Source organism: Phaethon lepturus, unplaced genomic scaffold (assembly GCF_000687285.1).
Source record: "Phaethon lepturus isolate BGI_N335 unplaced genomic scaffold, ASM68728v1 scaffold15631, whole genome shotgun sequence".
NCBI classification, from domain to species: Eukaryota; Metazoa; Chordata; class Aves; order Phaethontiformes; family Phaethontidae; genus Phaethon; species Phaethon lepturus.
In genome coordinates, this window is record NW_010517108.1 from 21,145 (window position 1) to 46,960 (window position 25,816).

At 38.1% G+C, this 25,816-nt stretch overlaps 1 protein-coding gene across 1 annotated transcript in view; it reads right to left on the minus strand.

The window, feature by feature from the left end:
• LOC104627893 (E3 ubiquitin-protein ligase UBR5-like) overlaps positions 1-25,750 on the minus strand; it is a gene marked incomplete at its 3' end in the record, with an annotated part of 44,627 nt that extends 18,877 nt beyond the window's left edge. The window contains exons 1-8 of the mRNA XM_010296289.1: positions 25,599-25,750; positions 10,609-10,719; positions 9,109-9,153; positions 8,528-8,609; positions 8,271-8,347; positions 7,350-7,469; positions 4,139-4,328; positions 1,757-1,916 (exon numbers count right to left, since the gene is read on the minus strand). Of these exons, the coding sequence (XP_010294591.1) occupies positions 1,757-1,916; positions 4,139-4,328; positions 7,350-7,469; positions 8,271-8,347; positions 8,528-8,609; positions 9,109-9,153; positions 10,609-10,719; positions 25,599-25,750 (937 nt within the window). The remainder of the gene's footprint in view (positions 1-1,756; positions 1,917-4,138; positions 4,329-7,349; positions 7,470-8,270; positions 8,348-8,527; positions 8,610-9,108; positions 9,154-10,608; positions 10,720-25,598) is intronic.
• Positions 25,751-25,816: the final 66 nt, after the last annotated feature.

Genomic DNA, 25,816 nt, shown 5'->3' on the forward strand with positions numbered 1-25,816 from the left:
TACTGTTTTGATCATATTCAGATATCAAATTAATTAATTTCTGTGCAAAAAGCTTATTTTCACCCACAAAACTGAAATAACTTAAAACAAACAGAGAAGGCATAGCATGTTCTACAAATTACATCTTTGAAGACCAGAGTTAAGACATACTGAGTTTCATTTCAGTTCTCATTTCCACGTCTTTTCCCACAAGAACTGGGGAAGAGTTAGCCCAGGTTCTCTGCGGGGTAAAAGAAAAAAGGGAAAAAAACGCTAATATGAGGAGGTTGCAATCCCTTATAGGAAAGATTAGTTTAAACAGGGCAGAAGCTTTAAAAATTAAGCCAAGGACAAAATTGTTTTCTGGACAGCTAGTGAGGACAGTGAAACTGCATACTACTTTAAACTACCTCAAATACAAGAGAGTCACAGCATGTAGTGCAGGCACCTTCAAATAAAAGTTACCAGTCACAGGTTGTCAAGAGAGTCCTTATGATCTCAAGAGGTATTAAGAGAATAGTTAATGCTGTAGAAAGCTGGTTAGTGTGGTTAAAAAGAACTTCTACAGTAAATGATTGCTAACAGTGATTTATCTTCTGAAGGCCGGTTCTGTAGGAATGCATTCAGGTATGCTTAGAGTAAGAACTCCTGCTTTGAGTACTTGGAAAGAGTTAGGAGAATTTACTTCCTCCAGTGCATCTGTCTAATGCTATTAAGCTGATCATTAAAAAACAAGACTCAGATTAAAGATTTTCCACCCCTTTCACCAGAGGACTCTTGACTCTACAGCAAAATAAAGCAGCTTGACAGATGCAACTAAAACTAGAAGAGGCAAAATGAAATACAAAGCCTTTGCTGCAGAACAAAAAAAACCTTTGTCTAATCACATGATTGACAAGATAAAGATGGAGGAAGCCCATGAACCTTTCTGGTGAACCAGATGAGCAGAAAAAAAAAAACATTTATTAGAAAAATACCAAAACGTCATTTTGACACACAGAAAGAAAAGCTAATACGTAGTCAGAGTTTAGATGTGTTCTCTTCATGCAGTGCACCTAACACAAACATTAGATTTGGCTGCTATGTTTTCAAATATGTTTACTCAGCAAGAAAAGATTACCTGAATTATTTAGCCAATGCAAAAGGAGACTCAAAGTCTTTTATAAAAAGCAATTGTATGGGACAGACAATATTTCAAAAATAGTTGGACTTCATTACAGCATTTTACCAGTATAGCCAGAATACTACAGCATTATGAGGGGAACTTGAGATGAAGAATAAATTCTCAGTCTAACTGTAACAACTGTAGCTGTTTCGCACTCACTTGAGGCATTTTGATTAAAAGAAAGCTGTATGATTTTTGCTCCAAAGACTGCTGTATCTTAAGAATATGTGTTAGTAGCAAAAAAACATGCAAGCCACTAGGAAGGTTTTAGAATTAGCTTTTATGAGCAAGCCACACAGCAGTCTCAGCATCTCGTTGAGCAGCAAAATACAGATGTAAGTAATGCTGATGTTACAAAGCCTGGGATCCTAAAAAAAAAAGTAACTTTCATGCCACCCACGAACATGGCCAACAGTTATTCTTCAATGCCTAACCTAATACCCAAGACATTCCAGTGCATCTTTTGTTTTGCTCATCTTTAGACTTTGCTCCTATAAGCAAGAACTGTCTTCGTTGCATACCTTGCACAGCATGGAGCACACTGTCGGTGCTTAAATACAGCAGAACATGAACACAATGGCATTTTCTTATCAAAAGTTGCAGGATACAAACCTCCAGGAAGATATGATTCACTTGCTGTGTCATCCCCATCATCTCCATCTTCATCATCACGACTCAACAAATTATTTACAGCAAGGTTTACATCCAGATTTGTTCGCTGGAGCTCCCGAATAATAATACTTCTGGATTTTCCTTGTAAAACCACTTGCGCCTGTAAGAGCAGAGTATAATTGGTTACTAGTCATTCTCAGCTCACCAACCACCATTCATAAGAAAAGAATGCTTAATTCTAAAAGAAGTCTAATGAAAACCAAAAGTCAATCACAGTACGTGCAAAGGCTCACATAGATTTTTCACTTCTAGATAGTGAAAGATAAATTCTAGATAGATAAAGAAGCCAGATAGTCAAACTTCTCTCAGTTCAAATCAGGCCACTGAATTCTAACTTTGGTGCAGAATTTCCTAATGGAATATTAGAATCTACTTCTTGAAATGCTTAACGCTGTACTTAAAGGATGTGGAAAATCTGTTTCTGAGAATGTTCTATATGTTTCTAGAAAAGTGTTTAAACTTACTATGTCAATCAACAGGGTTTTGCAAACAAATGTTGTTCCAAAACTACACTTTAATCCGTGTCTTTTTGACACTGGTTTCTCTTTCCACTGCCCTTGAATATGTAACCACTTTACATCCTCTGTTTTTCTCATCATTCTGTTTCTAAAGGCTTATCTTCAGCAGTTTCTGCAACATTTAGATTTTTATTAGCAATGCAGAAGAAAAGCTTCCAAATGTTAAACAGATGCAATGAATTTACAAAAGCCAGAAGCATTCTGGTCTATTCCAGTAACCCTAGGACTCAGAGTACTTTTGTTTTTCCACACAGACTACCCTCTACTGAATGGCAGAGAAGATGACAGAGTTCTGGAAGATCACAAACTGTGTGAAGAAGGTAAGAAACCAGTACCAAATGTTTTCATAACACAGTAAAAATGAGGCACCAAATAAAATGGTCTGTTGACAAGGAAAAAAAGAAATGGACATTTTAACAGCATACAAAGGTAAACTTTTTGTCATAACATTCTATGCCGGAAGTTTACAGATTTTCGATACATAGTAGAATCTATGTTACAGAGACCAGCTGTGAAGATCTTTCCCACTAGTCTGCTTTAGAGTTATCCCAAAAATGTTTTAGACACCTTCTGTTTTAAAGGTAGACAAAGTATGGGTTTTTTTTTAAAAAAAAAAGCAATAAATCACAGCAAGGGAAGCAAAGTTACAAATTAACCAACAACCATACATTAGATTATAGAATGGAACCATCTGAACCAGGGGGTATTAGTCTGTTTTTCTATTTCATCTAAGGTATCAACGATGTCAGTAAACACTCTCAAGAAAACATGGAGGTGAACAATGAAGTCCAAAAACCCCCACCACTCCACAACTGGAAGACCACTAGAGGTCATCTAACCAAACCACCTCCTGAAAGCAGGGCTAACGTCAGAGTAACCAACACCTCCAGTTTCTTGCTCTGTGGAGGCAGAAACTCCCAGCTTTTACTGGGTTTTGAATTTAAAAAAGAGAAAGGAACTAGAAGCCAGTCTACCACTGGTGAGTCTGTAGATACCCTGCCCACTAGCTCCTATCTTGTGCCAGTCATGCTATAGGCCATTCAAAGCATGTAAGCAGATTATCTTTGGCCTAACAACAAACATCTGTATTCTAAATGTAGACTAGCAACTTGTTTTGAACTAAGAATTTAAATGCATTAATTAGTCACATATTTTGAAGGTATTATTTTCTTCAAACATGGAGAAAAATGTTGTTTTAACAAACTCCACTTAATCATTTAATGCAAAGCCTGTCAGCTTATTCAGGCTTTAGTGCATTAAGACGCAAAATCAGAGTAATTCATACCCAACATTCATCAGTTACATTTGTTAAAAAATAAGTAGAGGTGTTCATGAAGAAAAATTGTTAGTATTTTAAAGAGATTAAGTTTAATGTTTTTCATTTAAACCTAAAATGAATCACTCCTTTTATCAAACAAGAAAAAAAAAAGTCAACCTGCCCCCCTTCCTTATACCCCTTCAAGAAACTTTATTAGCCACATGCTTGATACAATTCTCAAATATTTGATTGTCTCACTACATCTTCCATCTGCAAATGAACAATGCATGACATCCCCCACCTAGATTAAGCACATACCTTGTCTTAGTAGAAGCTTGGGAAATGAAAGTTCCAGAATCCGAAAAAACTCTATCATTCCCACTACCCATTTAAGAATAAAATCAACTGAGCTAGAGAAAGTCAATCTTTTCAATTATATGCCATTACTCCTTGGAGAAAATGCACTACTATTATAACACGTTCCTCTTCACATGCTGTGAGAAGCCCTCCAGGTTTTTGGCAACAAGCAGTTTCTAGCTCATGTACCTGTGAAATGAGTTCCTCTGGAATGACTGATGCTGGAATCACAGGTTGCGGTTGACTCCCCAGCAGTCCAGATCCTCTATCACGTCCTGTGCGTATAACTCTGGTCTGCCTTCGAGAATCTCGAGCTCCAGCAGATGATCTACCAGAAGATCCTCCTCCACTTCCACCAACCCCTGAACTCCAGCGACTTCTAGAAAATTTAGATTATAATTTTTTTTTCTTAATATAGCAGCATACTTTGGGGACTCCTTCAAGAAGGAAGTCTTTAGTTTTACTATTAACTTGTAGACAGTCTCTGAAAAATACTGCAGATTGACTTCATAGACAAACACTATGAAAGCCTCTCTCAAAACTAGTAAGAACAAGAGCACCAGGCAATTGATAAAGTTCTGAATTACACAGAAGAAATATAAAACAGGACTCCAACGGAAGTTGCACTCTCCTCTATTCATATAATTGTGTGGCTTTATACATACATAAACACATGCATGCACCAATACCGAGTTTCTAAAAGCAACAGTATCAGCAGCATAATATTTAACACTCAGCTGTTAACTTCCTACTATAAAAGCACATTATGCAGCGGCTTCATGGTCAGTGAACTCTGACAGAAGATCACTATACTCAGATGGGTCTTCTAAAATTTCTGAGACTTGGTTTACATTAAGAAACTGCTTAAGATTACACTGGAAAAATCAAGTAAACTCCTTTACTGCAAAAGAAATCTTACACTAGATAGTTCTCCAATCCTCACAGATGGTTTTCAAGAGATACACTCTACTCTGGACGTATTCCCACTGGAGAAATCAACACCAACTGTATACATTGCAAAAACATGCCTAAACTGACTGAACAGTTTTTTCATTTCTAGGAGTCTGTATCAAAACAAGGGAGTAAAAAGGCAGTGATTTGTAGAAATAGACAACTCCCCATCGTTACAACTTTCCACTTATCTTAACACCACAGAACTGTGTCAACTGAATGTGGCTAAAAGACTCTGTTCTTAAAGGTTAACTAAACTTTGTTGTACAAATCTACCTTAAAGGCTATTGGATATGGTATTACTGCTATTTAATAATCAGTATAAGCAGAACATTGCTGCTCTCAACCACCCTAATCCTCAATCTCCTTTCAAGAAAAACATTTTAAATAAGACAAGAAGGAAAGGTATGTTCTCTGAAACAGTAATAAATTCCCATTAAAAGTATACCACATGTAGCTATAAAAGCTAATTAAGTACAAATACTGGTCATATTTTATGGCTTAAGTTGATTACTAACATCCGTCTCTCTTGTTGTTGTTTTTGTTTTCTTCCCCTCCTGACAAGACCATGCAGTCCCAGAATAACTCAAGCATCTGCCTAGGACGAGGCCCTGTCACAGAGACATCTACATTTTCAGGATTCTAGCCAGCGACCACAAAGACAACGACAAGACAAAAAGCAATTCAACGATGGCTTTAGGGAAAGTCTTGTCTCATAAGTTAGGAAAAAAAACCCAAAAACAAACCCAAAACAAAGAAGAATGTGACACTTTAAATAAAACGAACCAGTTGATCTGTTTCTAAAGGTGGGAAGGGGGCTGAGGGGAAAAGAAGGGGACTGATGGGAATTTGAATTCTTTATACACAAGAATTCTCAATTCAACTCTCAGCAGGGAAAATGTGGATTTAAGAAAAGGTTACTCATTAGATTTTAATACTTATTACAGATACATTTTCTACTTTAAGTTATAAACTACCAATGACAGAGTTAAGACATCTAACAGTTAAAACAATTTATATTCATATAATTCAAATATTGCAAGTGTGTCCTAACTTGGTCCTGTTCTAGAGAAAGAAAAAAATCATAAGGACACAGCTATTCCTATTAAAGCTGCCTAAACCTAGAATACATATTAATATAGAATGGAAATCTTTCTGCTCACCTACTAGTTCTCCACATCTCTCCACTGCTCACTAGCATGCTAGCAATTTTCTAAATCCAGTGATATAACCTAAGGGCTCCACAGTTTGAATGTTTTTAGATTCAGTTTATTAAGTTAGGTATTCCCTTCATTTAATAGAGCAGTTATAACATCTACTGCTATGCTACTAGTTCGGTTTCAACTACCTAGGTTCTGAAACATGCAAGGGAAGAAATCAGGAACTCTTGAGGGTCAGTCTCCTAAGCACATAGCTTCAAACAATTTTAACTGGTTATGCTCAGGTAAAAATAACAAGGAAAAAAAAAGTCTTACAGTTTCCACAGTAAGTTTTTAAACATGACTACCAGTTTGTCTTTAAAGTTTAACACATGGATTTTAAGTTCAGATGCACAAAGGTTTCACAAAAAGCTGGGGGGGGGAGGGGGGGCTATCTTTCATGCAACTAAACCCCAGATGAAATTAGCTTATTTGGTAACATAAATAACAAATTCAATTTCGTGGAAACCCTATAGTTCCTCCCTTTTAACAAATCATTCACATGCAGAAACCACAGTTTGTAAATGCAATTCTCTTTACTACAGTTGGTAACCTTAGGAAGCAGCACTGTTCAACATGTCTTACAAAAGCATATAACGAAGAATTCACTGTGATTATGTAATGAAGATTAATTTACGTTGCTATATAAAGGGACACCATCAATTTTAAAGCTCATGATAAAAAAATTGAATCTGTATAGTACATTTAGTATATAGTAAAATTTTTAAGGCTCTGAGCAACAATCTTTTTCAAATGTTCCCTACCTATTACTATGTATAAGACCCCAACTAACAAACTCTGCTCATTACTTGGGGTAGGGGAGAAGAAGGCACAATAAAACTGACCACACAAAGGTCTGCAAACATAGACAACGAAGATTCTTCCTGTACAAATGCACTCATTTTGTTTTATGCTGCTAGCCTATCAGGGTTTAAATTGATAGTGTCCCTCTAAAAAACTGCTTTTCAAAATCAAGGAACTAAAAAACGTTCAAAAAAAGACAACACAGCCAAAACCAGGTTATTCTTCACACAGACATGAAGAATGTTCCGTATCCTAGGTACTGAAGGGTCACTTGCAGATCTGTTATTTTAACGAAGTCAATAAAGTTTTTTTTATTATACCCTACCTACACAACTGCTGTAATTATACGTTCCCTTATACATACTGCATACAATTTATATATGTGTATACACATATACTCAAATATGGAACAAACAGATTGCAGCCTCAATCCTATCAAAACTTACCCAAGGGTGTTGCCTGCCAGTCTGCCCAGAGTTTCAGAACCAGACAGAAACCATGGGGAGTCACTAGTCCTGCCTGGCCTGGATGTCCTTCCTGCCCCTGAGCCACTGCTCAACTTTGAACTGAAAGTAAAAGATGGTAAATCAGTCACAAAACAATCCCAAATGGGTTAAGAACAAAACCTGGAATCCCAGGTCTAAATTCTCAGGGACTTAGTCTGGTAACATACCAGCTTAAGCAACACCCTTGGGGAATATTCCAAACTAATCTAACTGTATATTAAGAGGTACACTGGAAAAAGAAAGTGGAAAGCATGCCTAACAGATCTTATGCACATCAGCAATCCATAATAGCACAGTTGCAAATACATATTAAGCTAATTACTGATTTGAGTTAGCCACTGCGCTAAGTTTTCAGTTAGCGTATACATACAAATTGTAATCACCAGGTGTTCTATCCATAAACCTGAGCCTGCATATGCTACTTGGATATTAAGAAGTGGTTTATATTCAAATATGAACCATTAGATAGTCCTGTTAAGGGGGACTTACCTGGACTGAAGACACAAGGTCTAGAAAGTGAGCCTCTCCAGATGGGACCACTTTCAGAGTGGATTCTACATGAACCTTAACAATTTAACACAGTTTCTTTCATAAGGGTTATTTCTGGAGGGGTTTGTTTCTTGAAGTCAAAGAAATCCTGTCTCACTTCTTTTAGAATCACATCTGCTATTTATTCCTATACCAGTTTGTTGAGCTACGCTGTTTGGCTGCATCACCATAACCATTATGTATCTACTCAAAGTACCCATTCCAAAGGCAACCTAGTTTAAAAACAAACAAACAAAAACAAAACCAAAAAAGCAGCCAAGCTGCTTATCCAGTTCAAAAGAATGATGTAATATGAAGAAAAGCATTTCTTACCCGTCATTGTTATCAGGTTTACCCAATTCCAATCTGTCTGGTTGAACTGAAAAACCAATCCTGCAGACTCTACCATCCTGTATTTAAAATAAAAACACCAAATGTCCAAAATTGAAATGTAAGACAAGTCACAGAAGAAAATACAAACAAAAACAAGTTTTCAGTTACTGAAAAATGTTGATCAATTTGATGATAGAAAAGTTAAAATTAACTTTATGGTTTCAAGTTTGTTATCTGAGCAGATTTAAGTAATTTACCTCAAGAAGAAATGCAGCATGATTTGGTCCCACCACACACTGTTTAATAGTGGCTTGTTCCAATACATTCAAAGGGGGGTGGCTGAAAACACAAAGTGAGCATGTATAACATTTTTAAACTTTTAAAGTCTGAAAAAAATAAAAACCAAGAAGTATATAGAAGAAACAACGTGCAGTGACTGTTACCAGTATAAAAACATTCAAGAATGACTAAGTATGTGCATTAGTTGAAGCAACTATGATGTATTTTTGGTCATTAAGCACAGAAAATGCAGAACAAAACCTTGAAAGGTGATACAGTTTTCACTTAACTTGATCAGCAATAAACAACAGGGGTTATACTTCAAATTAAGGAATAATTTAATAAGGAGGGTATTCAATAACATAATTTATCATAACTGAAATCCTAATATTTTCTTCCTAATATAAGAACTGTGTTATCTGAAGCATTTCTGAACTATAGTGTTAGTAGTATTGAGGCTTTCTAAGACTGTATCTACAGTGTAATCATTTGCTTCTTATTGCTGTTACAAAAATTGTACTTTCCTAAATGATTTACAGCAGCATGTGATATGCCTTACCTGTTTAAATTATATTTGTTCAGCTTCTCTGAAACTTCTCTTAATCTGAAACAAAAAGAAATGAAGCTGTTGATTGAAAGATATCTTCCACAATACACAAACATCCACTTCAGCAGCGTATTTATGACGTTATCAGAACAACTTACCACTGCATTTCACGAAACTCGATATAAATACTACTCGGTGCTGGGAGTCTGTATAATAACCGAATGGTGTTCAGCTTCAAATCAGGTTTTTGTTTTGGAGAGTTTTTTGCTTTAGAGTTTTACCTTCACCTACTATCTTGCCACAAAACCTGTGTTTTCTTGCATTTCTGTGTGTTTTGCAAGTCACTATCAAAAAGCACTACTCCTGCCTTGTTACCACCACTTACAGCTTTACACACAAAATGTATGCAGATGAAGCAATGAGCATTAACTGTAGATATATTTGTGTTTCCTCAGATAAGCTTAAACACAGTATCCCAGAGCAGACAAGATTATAATTTTCTAGGAAATCCAAGTACGTGGCACATCAGAGCCAAAAATATGACAGTAAGTTCCCCAAACAGAAAAGACAGGAAAACAGATGCACAAAAGCCAGCGTCAAAAGGGACAAACAACAAACTTCTACTAAGAAGAAACAACCCAGAGAAAATTCACTACACACAGGGTTATATAAAACATCACCATCACTAAAACGGAAAGAATGCTTCCAACAGTACTTCCATTTCACTTTCATAGCACCTCACCAAATGGAAAATCAGAACCCAAAAAAGGGCCAACCCACAGACCTCTTCTGCTTAGAGTGTATGGTGTCCAAAAGTGGAAACCAACACAGTAATTTCTAAGGCAATTTTTAATCCACTTAGAAAAGATCCTCTTCAGGTAGCAAAGATACTCTCGTAATATCAGGAAGGCATTTCAGGTAAAACTTGGTCTCCTTTCCTCCCAAAGATGACAAGCAATCTGAAAAAGCCCCTGAATAGCTTCCAATTCTAGTTAGAACATTCACATTATATTAAGATACAAAACCAAGATGAATGCTGTAAAAATAATGCAAGGTCTTCCTAATTAAGAAAAAAAAAATACCAACTTTGGTACCATGCCCATCCTATCATTCCAGAAATTTCCTTCTTAATTCAGCAACACCTTTCTAAACCTAACAGAGACATGCACACCAGCACTGCTTTCCTCTGTCTGAATGTCTTTAAACCCTTTCTTTTTACTTGCTTCACTTCAGTTTCTACACGCAGACTGCTATGCATAACAGACTTCAGTTACTTGCAAACCCTAAGCGTGAGAAAGGATACAGAATAGCGGTCCAAACAGCCAAATCCTAATGTTATCAACAGTGTTTAACTTTAAAGCACTTGTCCTGAGGGGAAAAAAAAAGGAAAGAGAGATATACATCTGTTTGAGAAACAAGATAATTTATACTGATAGAAATAACTTCCAAGCACAAGAATAAAGGACCACAGTGAAAGGACAGCAGGAAGGAAGTGAACGTGCTTAGAATTGCCTTTTGCTAGCCAAGCCAAGCTGCTGGTTTGTAAAGCAGGCGATTTCACACTCCCAATTTCCAGCCACAACTACTTCACGCAAGCCGAGAGTACGTACATAGGTAAGGTTTCTGCGAAGACAACCCACAAAAGAGAAAGAGAACACAAAGTTCGCATGCAATCTGCGTGAAACGTACCCCACAAAAGTAAACGACTACGGGATAACATGGAAAGAACCCTGAAGACGAATGGCATATATTCCACAGCTTACCATACGGTTCCATAAAGCAAGCAGGGCTCTGCTGCATAATATATGACAAGTTAAATATCCCTGAAGTCTTATGTCTTCAGTATATCACCTAACCGTTTCCCACAGGAATACTGAGAAGTTTTCCATTAACATTTCTCCTCTTGGCAAGCATGAGTAATAATTATAGAATAGGAAAACCTACCTTTATGTTCACTGTACTGCCTACATGAAAAGCTGATGGCAAATAAAGTAGTGCTTTTTATTGGTGATAGTTACTAGACTAGTCTATGAGCAATATTTAAAACTTCCTTATCTGAGCGTTGTGTCACAAAACCTGAGCACTACCAAAGAAACAGACATTTTTCAACTTGTAAAAAAAAAATCATCATAACCCTTTCTTACTCATAAAAAAACCAATGAAGTGATAGGAAAGAAATATGCACAGAAAGCTATGACTTGCATACTCAGTGAATCTATTAGCAACACCAGTCTCAAGAGAGTACATCTAACTGGAACAAGAATAGGTCAAAAGAGGTCTAATGTTATTGAAAAGAGGCTGTTGTCAGCATTTAAGGGGAGGAGCAGAGAAGGGTGTAAGTGACAATGCTGAAAGTACTAAACTCTCCTACAGAAAAAAAAAAAAAAAAAAACTACCTCACTACTCAACCATCTTGTATGCAACTGCTGTAATAGCAAAATTACCAAGTACTGCCTCATAAGCTTAGAGATCCATGAGGACTTGAATTTGACGTAAAACACCACCGAGTGAAAAAGAAGTAGTTCCTGAGCGCCGCGTCCCTGCTGGGCTGCTGCTTTCATCCCCGCTCCCCCCCTTCCTTGTGCCGCCACCAGCATTCACGTGAACACCAGTCACAAAACTAAACCAGCAGAAAAACAAGAGTAAAGCGGACAGATGTGTTTGTATATTCTGTATGGAGAATATGTTTGTGCAAATAAAAACTCTAATTTCACAAAAACGTTTCCTGCAGCAATCTAAACCTTTCCACTTGCACAGTTGCATGGTATTGTACTGCTGATCCTCTGAAGTCAAAATACAAAATGCATATTTAAGATCAGGTTAATTTTAACAACACGATTCAGTAATTTCCACTGATGGTGCACTGGACGAAGAGGTACAGGCAGGGATGCTTTAATCAATTCTCACATTAAGGTCAACACTTCCACTGAGACCTTTCTGTGGTAAAACGAATCTCTGATATGAATGCCTAGATAGGCTAAGCTTTGAAAAATTCTCATTAAAGGCATTTACACTATTTCAAAGGACCAAGTTCAACGCAGCATATATTTTGTTCACAAACAGATTTCTGGGGAAATGCACTAGCTTGCCATACTTTTAGACAAAAAGTTTAGTGATGATGGCTCCTGTGTTAAGACCCACATTCTTTAAATGTCCCTATCAAAATTCATCCAGAAACAGTTGTGAGGAAAACAAAAAGTCCATTTGTCCAAGATACTACTTCTCTCAAAGTACATTTCTATTTCCAGTGAATTTTATCTGAGGACCCATCCTTCCACCACACCTTGCTTTATAAAACCAAGTTAGGCTCAAAAATGCAAGAGAGCTACAGAGAAACTCCATTTCAAGTACCAAGTATTTTATAGAAAAACTGGTACAGTATGTTAAAGTAACTTTACCCTATTTAAACACGAGCTTAAATCCATGTAAGTAAAATTCTGGTTTACAATTTGTGCTTTTACCCAATTTGTAAGAATAAAAATATTCTGTTTTAAAGTAGGAAGGTAATCCTGAGAATTATTTTTATTTAAAGACATTCTAGACTCCTGTAATACATGTTCACCACGCTCAGTTCCCTGCAGCAGTCTGTCAGCTGCAGTCCTACCTTGCCAGTCATCCTGCAGGAATATCCACTGTTCAAGTATTTCCATCATGCCAACAACAGTTCACAGACCAACAAACAAACCATAAGACACAAGCAGAACTTTCTTACCAGGTTTTAGAATAGTTCAATGAATGCATGGTCATCCTTCTCCCCGTGTGTTAGGAAACTAACAGTTACAAAAATAAAGAAAAACAAAAAAACCCCAAAAAAGCCCCAACACACCTACATCATCTACGCTTAGTGAACATCTGCAAGACCTTCTCAAGCAGACAAGTAACATGAAAAGCATAGTGCACTGTAAACAGAAATCTCATGTAGCAAGATTTACATAATTTTCCCCTCAAAAACTTTCTTGATGTTGAACAGAAACAGTATTTACAAGTCCTCATATCTAACCTGACATTTTGCAGCAGTGGTCAAATAACAGTACATGTAACACATTTATTTATAACCATTAAAACAATTTCTGCCATCTCAGAGATTAATTTCTGTAACGATATAAAACAATCTATTTTTCCTTTTTCTCTGCAACTTTAGACTAAATTTTTAAATGTCAGCTAGGTCTTTAGAGAACACACCATAAAAATCACTGAAGTTAAGCAATCCAAACAAAGGATTCAACTACAGAGATACAAAATAAAATGCTTGCATGCTGCACATCTCCAAAAGGAAGGAAGTCTTTCTGTACTCAGCAGGTGACACTACAGAGTCCCAGACACAATATTCAGAAGATTCACTTGGATTTTTCCTGAAGTTGCTCCTTTATGGCCTTAAAAAGTTATTTGTACACTTTAAAGTTAAAATATCAGGCAGAGGCCCCAACACAAGAGCTTTTCTTACCTCAGCACCACATGGTGATGTTAAGAGCTGCAGAGGAGGAAAAGGAAAGGTACATTTAAGAAAAAAAAAAAAAAAAAAAAAACACCACCAGCTTGGTATGACGAACAACTTCAAGTAGGGAAATGAAAAATAAAACTAATTTAGCCCTGGTAAATTTTTCTAAGTGATCAGGCTTCTTTAAGACAACTTAAGATGACAATGAAGTCTGTAAGCTAACAAACTTAGAAGACTTTCACACCAGAGCAGAAAGAAGTATACGAGAACCGATAGAATGCTTTTCCAAGGCAAGGCTAACAGTAAGTAGATACCCAAGAGGGGCGAAAAAAAACAGTTCAAGCACTGGAAAACAGTATTGAGTAACATACCTATCAACAGTTGAAATGTAAATGCAATCTTCACCTCCATCCCTCAGTTGAAACCCTGAAGTGTTCTCAGCACAGCAAGCCAGACCCAAGGAGGCAGCTACGTGGCCAATTCATGAGTTCAGCCCAGCAGAGCCGCACAGCCTCCAGACCAAAGCCCTCTCACACCTATCTTGAATCACATGGAAATAAACTCCTGTCTATTGGTGTCATAAGAACAGAGTCTCAGAAATGCAGAAAACGGATGCCAATGAGAAGCTTAAGCAAATATGTTATCTTTGTTTCCTGATCCCGGGATGTCTTGGACACGGGACACTGTCATTGATGTAAAGTCACATCCAGCTATCTTCCATGCCAAAATACAGCACACAAAAGGATCTCACCCCTGACTGCCATGTCCTACACTAGAAAGCAGTTTCCAAAGAGGCAGCATTCCATAGTTCCTGTACCAAACACCTTTCTCCTAATGGAATAAATTAAGAAATAAAGGTGAAAAAACTGTTTTCCACCAATGAGCAGGAAGAAAGGGTAGGGAGATGGGGAGAAGATGATTAAAGTGTGCTTTAAGTCATTCTGGGTAGTTACGAAGGAGCATCTGTTAAAAAAAAAACTGAAGTACCACACAAAATAGTGCAACAAGATTATCTGCAGAAAATAGGAAGTAATGCACATAAGAAAAAATAAATCCCAAGTGCAAGTACAAAATGACAGCCTCCAAGGTAGCCAATACTACTCAGCAGTGGGGTGGGACCATATGTTTAGACTAGAATACACAGATCACCAAAACAAACAAGATGACAAAGAAAGTCATTGCTCCACTCAGCCCGTAATCAGGTGTACCACGGCTTACACTGTGTCCTCTCCCCATTCCAAGAAATATAAATTAGGACTACTTGGTTATTACATACTAAACCAACACCTACTGCTCAGGAAACCCCTGAGCTGCAAATCCTTAGATGCTGGAAAAGCACCACTGTACATTTGCCCTATTCTAACACTCTTCCCCTGTCATCTAGCACTGGTCACTTCCACAAACTGGAAGAAAACATGAAGGACCTCTTGTTTGACTGTAACAGCTATTCTTATGTTCCATGGTATCAACTAACATGGGTTTACAGAATATGGCTCCCAAACTTTATTTTCTATTTCGTAAGACTGTCGGTTTGGTTGATAAATTTAGTTCTGATCATTTAATAGTCCTCTCTGGAACAATGGTAACACACTGTGCTGAATCAGTAAGTTATAGTAGAAAGCTAATATGGCAAACATCGAATTAATCTCTTGAAAACAGTTTTCTGCAATATCACTGAAAAGTCTTCAGGTAATACAACGATTACAGAAAGTAAATTCCCTTACAGCAGACCATTATTATTTCATGATATGACAACACTGATATAGATAATGACCTATATCTAAAGTTAGGTATAAGCTAGCCCACAACAAGGTTAAAGCAGGACAAGAAAAACTGGCAAAGACAATATAGTGCCAACGACATCAAAAGGTTAAAGATACCCACACCAATATCTAATATTCAGAATTAAACACATACTGCAGAGGCAGTAAAATGACTTGCCCATCTTCTTCACCCTACAGAGAGGATAAGCATATATTTCAGTTCTGGTTTTAGGAAAGCAAAGTAGATTTCTTATCATTATATAGGAGAACAACAGGAAAGCAGGGGATATTGTCTGCCTAAACTTTAGTAAGGCTTTTGACACTGTGTCCTGTTAATATCCTTACAGAGAAGCTCATAGATATATCCATACAGAGAAGTATGGATGCACAAGCAGACAGTGAGGTGAACTGAAAACTGTCTGACCAGCTGGGCCCAGAGGGTGGTGATCAGCAGCATGAAGTCTACCTGGAGGCCAGTGACTAGCGGTGTACCCCAGGGGGCAATGCCAGGTCCAGTCCTGTTCAACATCTTCGTTAGTTATCTGGATGAGGGGGCAGAGCGTACTCTCGGCAACCTTGCTGATGACACCAAACCAGGAGGAGTGGCAGATATGCCAGAGGGTTGTGCTGCCCTCCAGAGCACAGGAACTTCATGACGTTCAATAAGAGGAAGTACAAAGTCCTGTACCTCCGGAGGAACAATCCCACGCACCAGTATATGCTGGGCACTGCCCAGCTGGAAAGCAGCTTTGCAGGAAAGGACTTCAGAGGCCTGGTGGACACCAGGTTGAACATGAGCCAGCACGCCTTGCGGCAAAGGCAACAAATGGTATTCCTGGACTGCATTAGACAAAGTGCTGCCAGCAGGCTGAGGGAGGTGATCCTTCCCTTCATTCAGCACCAGTGAGGCCACACCTGGAGTTCTGTGTCTAGTTCTGGGCTCCCCAGTACAAGAGAAGCATGGACATACTGGAGAGGGTCCAGCAAAGGGCCACAAAGATGATTAAGGTACTGGAACACCTCTCAAATGAGGAAAGGCTGAGAGAGCTGGGACTGTTCAGCCTGGGGAAGAGAAGGCTCTGAGGGGATCTTATCAACACATATATACACACCTAATAGGAGGGTGTAAAGAGGACAGAGCCAGACTCTTTCCAGTGGTACGCAGTGACAGGAATAGAGGCAATGGGCACACAAACGGAAATGCAGGAGGTTCTGTCTGAACATCAGGAAACACTCTTCTACTGTGAAGGTGCCCGAGCACTGGCACAGGTTGCCCAGAGAGGTTGCGGAGTCTCCATCCTTGGGAGTTATTCAAAAGCTGTCTGAATACAGTGCTGGGCAACCAGGTCTGGTTGAGCACATGAGCTGGACCAGATGACATCCAGAGGTCCCTTCCAACCTCAGCCATCCTATGATTCAGAGGGCTTTTTGCTTTCAGGATGTGATCTTGACTCTTTGACTTGGGGGCATGGCAGCAAAAAGATGTTTTTTGCCACTGAAGAGCTAGGAGCTCATGCTTTGCTATAGAATCCCTGTAAGGGCGGTAGCTTAGAAAAAAAGTTACACCAAGCAGTCAGGGAAATGTCTGAGAAGTATTATTTAGACATTGAGTAAAAATATTCACAGGTGCTAAAATATCCCAATGGAAGTACTCTGTTTCTCTAGCAGGAACAGAACCCTTCCAGCAAGACCAGGAGACAGTCACCTGTAGGACTTGTGAAATGCAGCACTGGGTTTGCCAGAACTAGATGCCTCTGATTAACAATGAATTTCTAGGCTTTCAAACGCTATAAAAACATTTTTAAAAGTAAGAACTGTCACATTAATAAATACTTTGTGTCTTGGACGGAGAAAAGCAACAGTGTATTTTATACAAGTGATTTTATTAAAAGCGAAGTACAAACGTGACACTGAATTCTAACTGCTTTGCAGTAAAGTCCCATGTGCTTATTCACATGCTGAATTAGTTTTAGCAATAGGGAAAGATCATTTAGCATGTCCAGTCCTTTACTTGCCAATTCCCCCAATTTCAAGGCTTGAAATCTTCAACAGAAACTCCAATATCACAGTATTATCTGCATGCCACGTCTTCAAACTTATTAAAAACTGCCTTTTATATACCATGGACTCACCTCCTCACACTGCACTGTCTTCTACTGAACGCACACGTTCAAAACCTTCCTCTCAGACACTGAATCTTTGATTTAGATAGTAACAGAATGAGGCCTGGCATAGGGAGTAGAGAGCAAGTGCCATGCCAGAAAAACAAGCAGCCAAATTGCTTTGTCAGATGCACACTGCAGGCAAAGTAACTCAAAAGAAACCCCAGCTTTTGAGGTGCATAGCTCATTACAATACTTTTTTGCATTGCCGAAAAACAGATCCTCTCTTTTCCATCTGTCTGTACCACAGCCACAGAACTCCAGGTGCTTCCCCTCAGAGTAACTAGTATTTTGGTTCCTCTACAAGAGCTCATGAAGCAGCACATTGCGTACCTCCTGCTTCACATTTTGCCTACGGCCGTACTATTTCAGGTAACAATCCTGCCAGATACAGATTCTGCACCACAAGAGAAAGAAACAAAGCTTTAGCTATTCCAGCAAACAGCCTGTTATCCCCCCACGCCATCTCATCATGAGCAGGGCAATCTTAGCCAGATTACATTCTGCCCACCCAATCTGCCCCACAACAAGAAGATGCTATGATTTGTACCATTGGAATGTTTTATTAAGGACCTTTAAATCTAGAGACAGATACATGTTGCTGAAGTCAGCAAACTGCATAAATAGTGCCTTAAAAAAAAAAGGAGAGAAGGAAAACTGCTGTTACTGATGTACTGAGTGTAGTCAAAGCTGAAGAACAGAGTTTCAACAACATAAGAAAGAGATCTTCATTAAAGGTCAGACAACAATAACTCAATTGTATTAAAAGGAAAAAATATAAAATTGATTAAAAGTCATAAATCCTCTTTAGAAGAACACTTCTTGATATTTACTAAAAAGAAAGAAAAAATGCATCTCTGATCATTTTCAGGCTGGATAGAGAGCAGCAAAACTTCATACCATAAATGAAAGAATAAACACTGAGAGACACATTTAAGAAAATTAATTTTGCAAGATGAATGAGAAATTAAAACGATACCACACTTACTGAAAGAAGTGACAAAGCCCAATGACTTCAAATGACAACAGAGTAAGGCCTACAGCTTTCATTAAGTTGTATTCACATGGGTTAAGTATTTATTTTCCAGCTAAGTTTTTGGTAAAAACGCTGTAGCACAAACATTTGTCCATATGAAGTCAATGCTAGACTCCACGCTGGAAACTATATAGTGAAATTATAATCTTTAGTAGAATCCCGAAATCCCAATCAAGATCCATTGTCATTGTATCAGAGCTACCTATGTACATGAAGAGGTAATCTATCCCAAATGCAAAAAAGGTGAGAGTTTGAGAAAACCTAATGGACAGTAGAGAATGAAGTATAATGAAAGACTAAGCAAATTTTTAAATGCTGTTTTAACACAGGCTTGGCTTAAACTACTCAACTACTACTTCTTCACAGCGTAAAAAAAAAAGATAAAAATTAGCATCCACCTTAACTAGAGATGATGGCAAACATACTGCAGAAAATAATACCATCAAGCCCTGTGTATAGAGCGCAGAGTTTCTTTTTGGGCTATTTTCTACTAAACAGGCAAACTACAGCTGCATGGGTATAATCACCCTAGATTACCCAAGATTTTTCCGACTGTCCACAATACTGATTACTTTGAGTAAAAAGCAAAAAACCCAACCAAACAAAAACCACACCCCCTTGAATGTGGTCTTTTTTGCCAAAGACCAATTTCATAAGATTACTGAAGTCTCCAGCAGCTTTCGTGCTTTAATCTGTTCAGTTGCACTACCGTTGTCACAAATTAAATTGGCAGACCTCATGGCTGGCAATAAAACAACAACGATAGTGACAAGTTCCACCACAGTTAGTGTCCAAAATAGTACTAATCATGTGAATGTTTTAAAAGTTTTTTATTCTGCATTCTTTAATAACCGCAATGTAAAATTAAATCAGAAACATGAGGGACCAAAGCTATTTTGGGGCATCTTTTCTAATAAAAGGTAGCAACCAGTTTAATCAAGAAAAGCTGTTCAAAACAAAACTAGAGGAAATACACATTCGATCTCCATTGTGGATATAAACAATTTGAGAAATCAGCAAGAGGCATCTTAAGGCATAACACCAACAGGCTTGGGATTACAAAAACTAGCCAATGAAACAAACCATAAGATGCTATGTAAAAGATCATGTTTAGAACTGCAACAAAATAAATATGCTGGGGTGTTACAAAAGGGTGGCAAATGAATATTCACAACTTTTCTGTACTAACATGGATTAGTACTGTAAAACACATTGAACTTTAAACCACAATAGTTAAGATTTGCTGAAAGACAGGGTGAAGCATATTTACCGTGAGAAATTGCCCTGACAAGTGCTGGCAGTAGCAGTGAGACTTGAGAGAGGAAGACAAAATTTTCAATGATAGCAAATTCAATAGTTACATCACTCCTCAATTAAAGCCAAACTGGCAGTTTTACATAACTGTAGATGACCAGTGTGCTCACCTTACGCCTTTCTACTCAGTTTTACAGTATGTTTGAAGAGTTTAGAATAGGCAAACTTCATACCTTTGTATCAGTGAGGTGGTACATGTTCTCTCTCAAATGTAACAAAAAGCTCTTTAAATTGAAATAAACCAGTTAATTTTCCTTGGAGGGGAAGGGTAAGAGAAAAGGAAGCAGCGTTGGCTGACTGCTTTTTTTTAAGCACAGAAAGACTTCAGAAAGTAGAGGACAGAGTTTATTGTCAAAATAGGTCTATGCCAGAAAGAGAAAATAATTAGGATCTGAAACCTGGATAATTATTGCTGTAGTGGACTAACTAGTGCTGTGACCATCCTCACTTAAACTGACAGGCTTACAATTCTGCACAAAAGACATGCGCACCTTGAAAATTACATTTGCACACTTATTTCAGTATTTTTTTTCTCCTAATTGTCCCTCCCAATTTAAAATCCTCTAGCCACTACAAGTAGGCCTTGTCCCCGTGTCTTCTCTGGGGAATATACAGATGCCAACTACTGCAGTCTTCTATGTGAAGTTGTTACTAATAGCCAAATCCTTAGTGGACTTCACTGAATTCAAGCTTTAAAAAAAAAAAAAAGTTTGTGCAACTGAAAAGCACAAGTAGTTTTTGTATATGGTTTCCTTCTGCCTAAGTGGCTGCTGAGTTGATGCAGGGAAAGACAAAACCGCAGCTTTTACAGGGAGCATCCTGCAAATTTAACTGCCTAGATTGCTGTTAGTGTAATCACAAAAATAAAAGCTACTTTGAAACCCCTTCTCCGTCTCTCTGTAACTTTCAAATACATACTACCATCTATTTCATTTAAGTCATGAACAATTAACCGTGCCGTAACTGTTAAAAAGGCAGCTACAACACACTGCAGAGCTCGCCATGCTTGGGTACATCCTTGGTTGTTTTTCTCAAGCATTAAGTAATTTTTCACGTAAATGTAATTGTGTACCAAACAGTTATCTACTTAAACTTTAAACAGTTTAAGAAAGAAGTGTCATACTCTTTACATCTATTTTATGGCTTAATTACAAATTATCGACAAACACCTTTTTACAAATGTATCCTACATGGCAACTAGAACACTTTATACATACTATACCAAAATTACCTTAAAAGTATGCTATTGATTATAGAGTTTAACTTTTACCAAGAATTAGCACATAAATGTTGTTGACTGATACCACACTGTTCTTAGAATTAAAAAAGGTTTATGACAGCTCTGACTTGCATTGCCAACCTTAAAATATGGCTATTAATATCTTACTCCATTAATCTTATTTTATCATTGGTCTAAGAACAATATGCTCAAACTTCACAGATAATTTTAAAAGGAAAGAAAAGGCAACATTTGTGCCCCAATTACTATTTTACTAAATTCCTTGTGACAGGTCACAACTACTCGCAGCCCGGATCGCATTCACAGTACAGTTTCACATTACAGTAGCCAAAATAAGCTTGCTGTTTTCAAAATGGAAGGAACTCAACCCTGCTTCCTCTTCCCTATTCTTCACTCCCAGCTCTCCCTTCTGCAGCACTTTTCAAAATCCCCCCTTTTTTATCCATCTGCTCTGATGCTCACCGAACCAGGATATAAACCAGGTCAACTTCCTAATCCACAATATTTACTTCATTTTATCAGGGTTAGCTTTATATCATTTTAGCAAATTAAGTCTGTTTAATGTGGGATCAGGCACTTAAAGTTAGTGCAAGGTAAGAAGTGGGGAAAACAAACCTCCCTCCTTCAGAAGAGAGCAATTACTTTGCCTTACAACATCTCAGGAAAGTTTCAGCAAGAACATTCACAGACAACTACATACATACTCTCTGAAAAACAGTGTCTGGTGCATAGCAAACTACTGAAACCAGAAGACGACCCTGGCAGAGCAAAGTCCAAAAAGGTCTCGACTATTGGCCTGTGTGTACATAGCTTTTCACATTCAACTATATATGAAACGATGCTTATAAGCAAGTGCTGATGTTTAACTTCCAAATTATCACCCTTAAATAACAATACTGAAATAAGGTCAAATCTTAATGCACTGCTTCTCAGTGTATGAATCCTAAAATGGTCTGTATAACCACAGTGCTGGTGCAAACCTTTTCGTGCAGCTACAACATTTTATTTTTAAAGCAACACAGATTACGTGAGAGCAACAGCAAAGTTCATGCTCAGGCTGCCTTCCTCTCTACAAGCAGACAGATACTCTCCCAGCATGGCTGTGAACGTAGAAAAGGGAGTTCAGGGCTAAACAAACACTTCCATTATCAGGAGCTCGCTCTCCCTCTCCGTGCATGGCTCCCGCAGACGTGTGGGGCCAGGACACTAGCTCCACATCCCTGCTGGCTCCCTGCACAAAATCATACCACACCCCACACCAGCTCCTTCCAGCAACATCTGCTTGGGATTTTTAACAGATTTGCTCATCAGTAAACGCAAAGAGAGGAGTAAGAAAATCTGCCAGAGTAGCAGCCCACATATCCACTGATCACTTGCCAATTACCTTAAAACGATATTTTCATGTACATAGGCTACGAGAAACACAGACAGAGACTAAAAGGGTATCTTCTTGCTAAGTACTTTTTCCACAGAAATCATCAGAGGGTGTAAACAATGCGGGCAATGTAAAGTACACTAGTTAATTTTTCAGTTCGGGCATGGCCTAAAGTAAGTAATATTCCAATAACAGAGAAAGGCATTGAATATATTATTAAGGAAAAACAAACTCACCTAAGAAGGAGATAATCCTTTCTTCCCCCAAAGCTGACTGTACATAAATACTCACTGAAGCTTTGAACAAACTTTTCTCGATGTTTCAAAGAGCTTACTGCAAGAAAACTTACCACTACTACTTACCACAAACTACATACCACTTCTTAGCACTCATTTTAAATTCAGAATAGCCTCTATTTAACCAAATTCATTATGTCTCATCCTCAAGAGCAGAAAAAAAAAAAGCACACTAACATCGTGTCAATGACCACTTCAAAAATGATATCTTACCCTATGCTAGGACTTAAATGGCTTAGCTGACAAGAATTTTCTTAGTATAAGGTTAAAAACAAAGGCAAAGCCTTGAGAAAAATCCTGTCCTGAAGGTTAGTTCATGTACGGGAAGCCATTCATGTAAGGCAAAGACTCCTCATTCTACAGAGTAGCGAGTTAAAACTGCTCCTGTGAGGTTTCCTAACAGCCAAGAAATGGTTATTTATCATGGTTACACCCACTTCCTAGCCCAACATAAAATTAAGAAATATACTAAGAAGAATTTACTAAGATTGACTTCTCTATGAAATTGTGTGTCAAACTTCCTTCACAAAGCTCAATGTCTCTAACCCTGAAACATGCATGAAACAGGTGGATAATCAACAAAATATATCTGATACCCACTGCAACAGAAGCTGGGCATCTCTTTTTCAAAGATTAAAGCCATTAATTATTTACATCCCAAATACTTCATGGAGTTGTTTCTCTAACTCCAGGCCATACCAAATTTTACAGAAAATCTAATAAAAACTGTAAAACAGAGTGACACAAACTGTACCAAACCAAACTCAAAAAAAAAACTTCCTCACATTTTGAAGGCTGATTAAGAGCAGTACAATACTTCTGGAGAAGGATGTTTTCCAAAATCTCTTCACCCTTTTCACACATCTATGCTGATTATTAAGCATAATATATCAAATACTTTATTATAAAAATTCAGAACTGTCATGTACCCTGAGCACACAGGGATTGCACCAATAAATCCCTTGTGTTTTAAAATGGGATTATTCCTTAGATGCAGAACACAGATCCATTACTGAAAGCAATACAACTGATCGTGTTCTACGTACACTACAAATGAAAGCATACAATGCAGAAATATGGTCCCAAAATCAGATTTTGAGAAGCAATTATCATTCAGAATGCAGACAGAAAAGAAATAATTTGGGCTACTCACCACTGTCTGCAGCACAGACTCAAAAAAAGCCTATAAAGTGTGAGAGGGGAAAGAAACATCATAGAGATACGACGTGTTCCAAGATCCTAACATCTATGAGCAAATATATGGGAATTTATTAAGCTATCGAGATCCTGATCTATACTGACAGAACAGCAATAAGCAGCAATGCTACTGTTAAAATTGAACTGGCATTTCCAGCATGTATGTGTGAGCCTCAACCCTATTTATGAATCATTCTGATTTCACTGCATTACAAGTTCTGATACACAGCTACCACACTTCTAGTAAAATTATATATATGAAGTGGAAATTTATGACTTGCAGCTCAGATCAAGGAGCCACTTGATTTTTCAGAATAAGTCACTACTTAATAGCACTTCTGCAGTTTTCTCCATATATTAATTACCACACATTATGAAGCTTCCTGTATCAAATAGAAGTTGTAAGAGCTGCTGCTGTGGTAAGAAGGGAAAAAAACCCCCAACATTCAAAAAATTAGGAAGCATTATGAAGACTGTAGGGTCATCATATTTAACACCAGTAAGTCAACAAAACAGGTGATATTAAAGAAAAAACAGATGAGCTCTCTTACTCTGAGCAGTGTGATAATTACATGCTAAATGTTTTCTAAGGCCCTATCAACATAAAAAAAAAAAGAAAAAGAAAAGCCACTGGGGTCCTTTCAAGTTCAAAGTCCTAGATCTTACTCTAAATCAAAACAGTGCAATGAGGAAGTGGAAGAACTCCTAGTACAGCATCACCTCTCAGTTTGTCACTCTAAAGGAAAATGATGTATGCCAAATTTGAATGTATTACTGTGGAGAAAGCCAACCAACCCCTTAGGAATGGGTAAGTCTCCTAGGAAGCAGGATCCTGTAAAATGTATTATCAGATTAAAGGAAAAAAATACAGTCCACACTAACATGCTTCAGGTTTTGGACCTATTTCATCATTAGAAGTTTCTTTTCCCTGTTTAAGGGCATGGATGATGTAGTTGGGCAGAAATGTTATCTTTACAATGACCTATTTTTCTCATCATAAGCCCTCAAACCTCAGCTGTGTTTTAATAGAGACATCTCAGCCTCAGTCTAGGAAAACTAACCTAACTACAAGCAATAGCAAAGTGAGCTGGGCCCTGACCTACTCTGGTACCTCGTAAGAGCAAAACCGGAAGAATATAACCAAGAGCCCATACTTTTTAAGATTTATTAATATTTAAATACTACCTATAAAAATTAAATAACATTTATCTATTGCATTTAAAATACGGAGTTTTCTATCCAGTGATGATTAAAGATCTTGATTTATTCATGCATAAATTTATAAGAAATTAAAGATGAATAGTTACACAGTTCTTAAGAATTTCTATATGAAAGAGCACAAGTAAAATTTGCAAGCTATAACACATACCACTAGTAATTGCTACAGAAGAAATATTTGACAGCCGCACAGAGCACTGTCAAACACATATCAAGCAGCAAAGAAAATTCGGTTCGTGGATTTATTTTCTCCCAAGCCTTCTAGTTGCTCCCCAGCCTGCAATTTCTCTCCCCAAACCCCCCATAAAGTTAGCTACGAGGTTTGCAAACAGACTGCGCTTCTGTTCTAGCTGTCATTCCCATCCCAGCCAAGCCGCACTCAATCATTAAGCTGGAGAGCGAGCATCCCTTCTTGTCCAAAAAAAAAAAAAACGGAGGAGGGGGCAGAGCACGCGGGCGGTACGCGCGCGTGTAGCGCCCCTGGCGTACGGCGCCTTCATCCTCGCTCCCATCGTTCTCCCCCCACACACCGCGACCCCCACCCGCATTGTCTGCCTCGCTCCATCTCCGATCAATATGGACACAGCCTGGCTCCCCTCGGCCCCGGCCCGGCATCCTCGGGAGGAGCCCCTTCGCGTCCCCGGGCAGACGCCGGGACTCCCCTGGCAGGCCGGAGTCCCC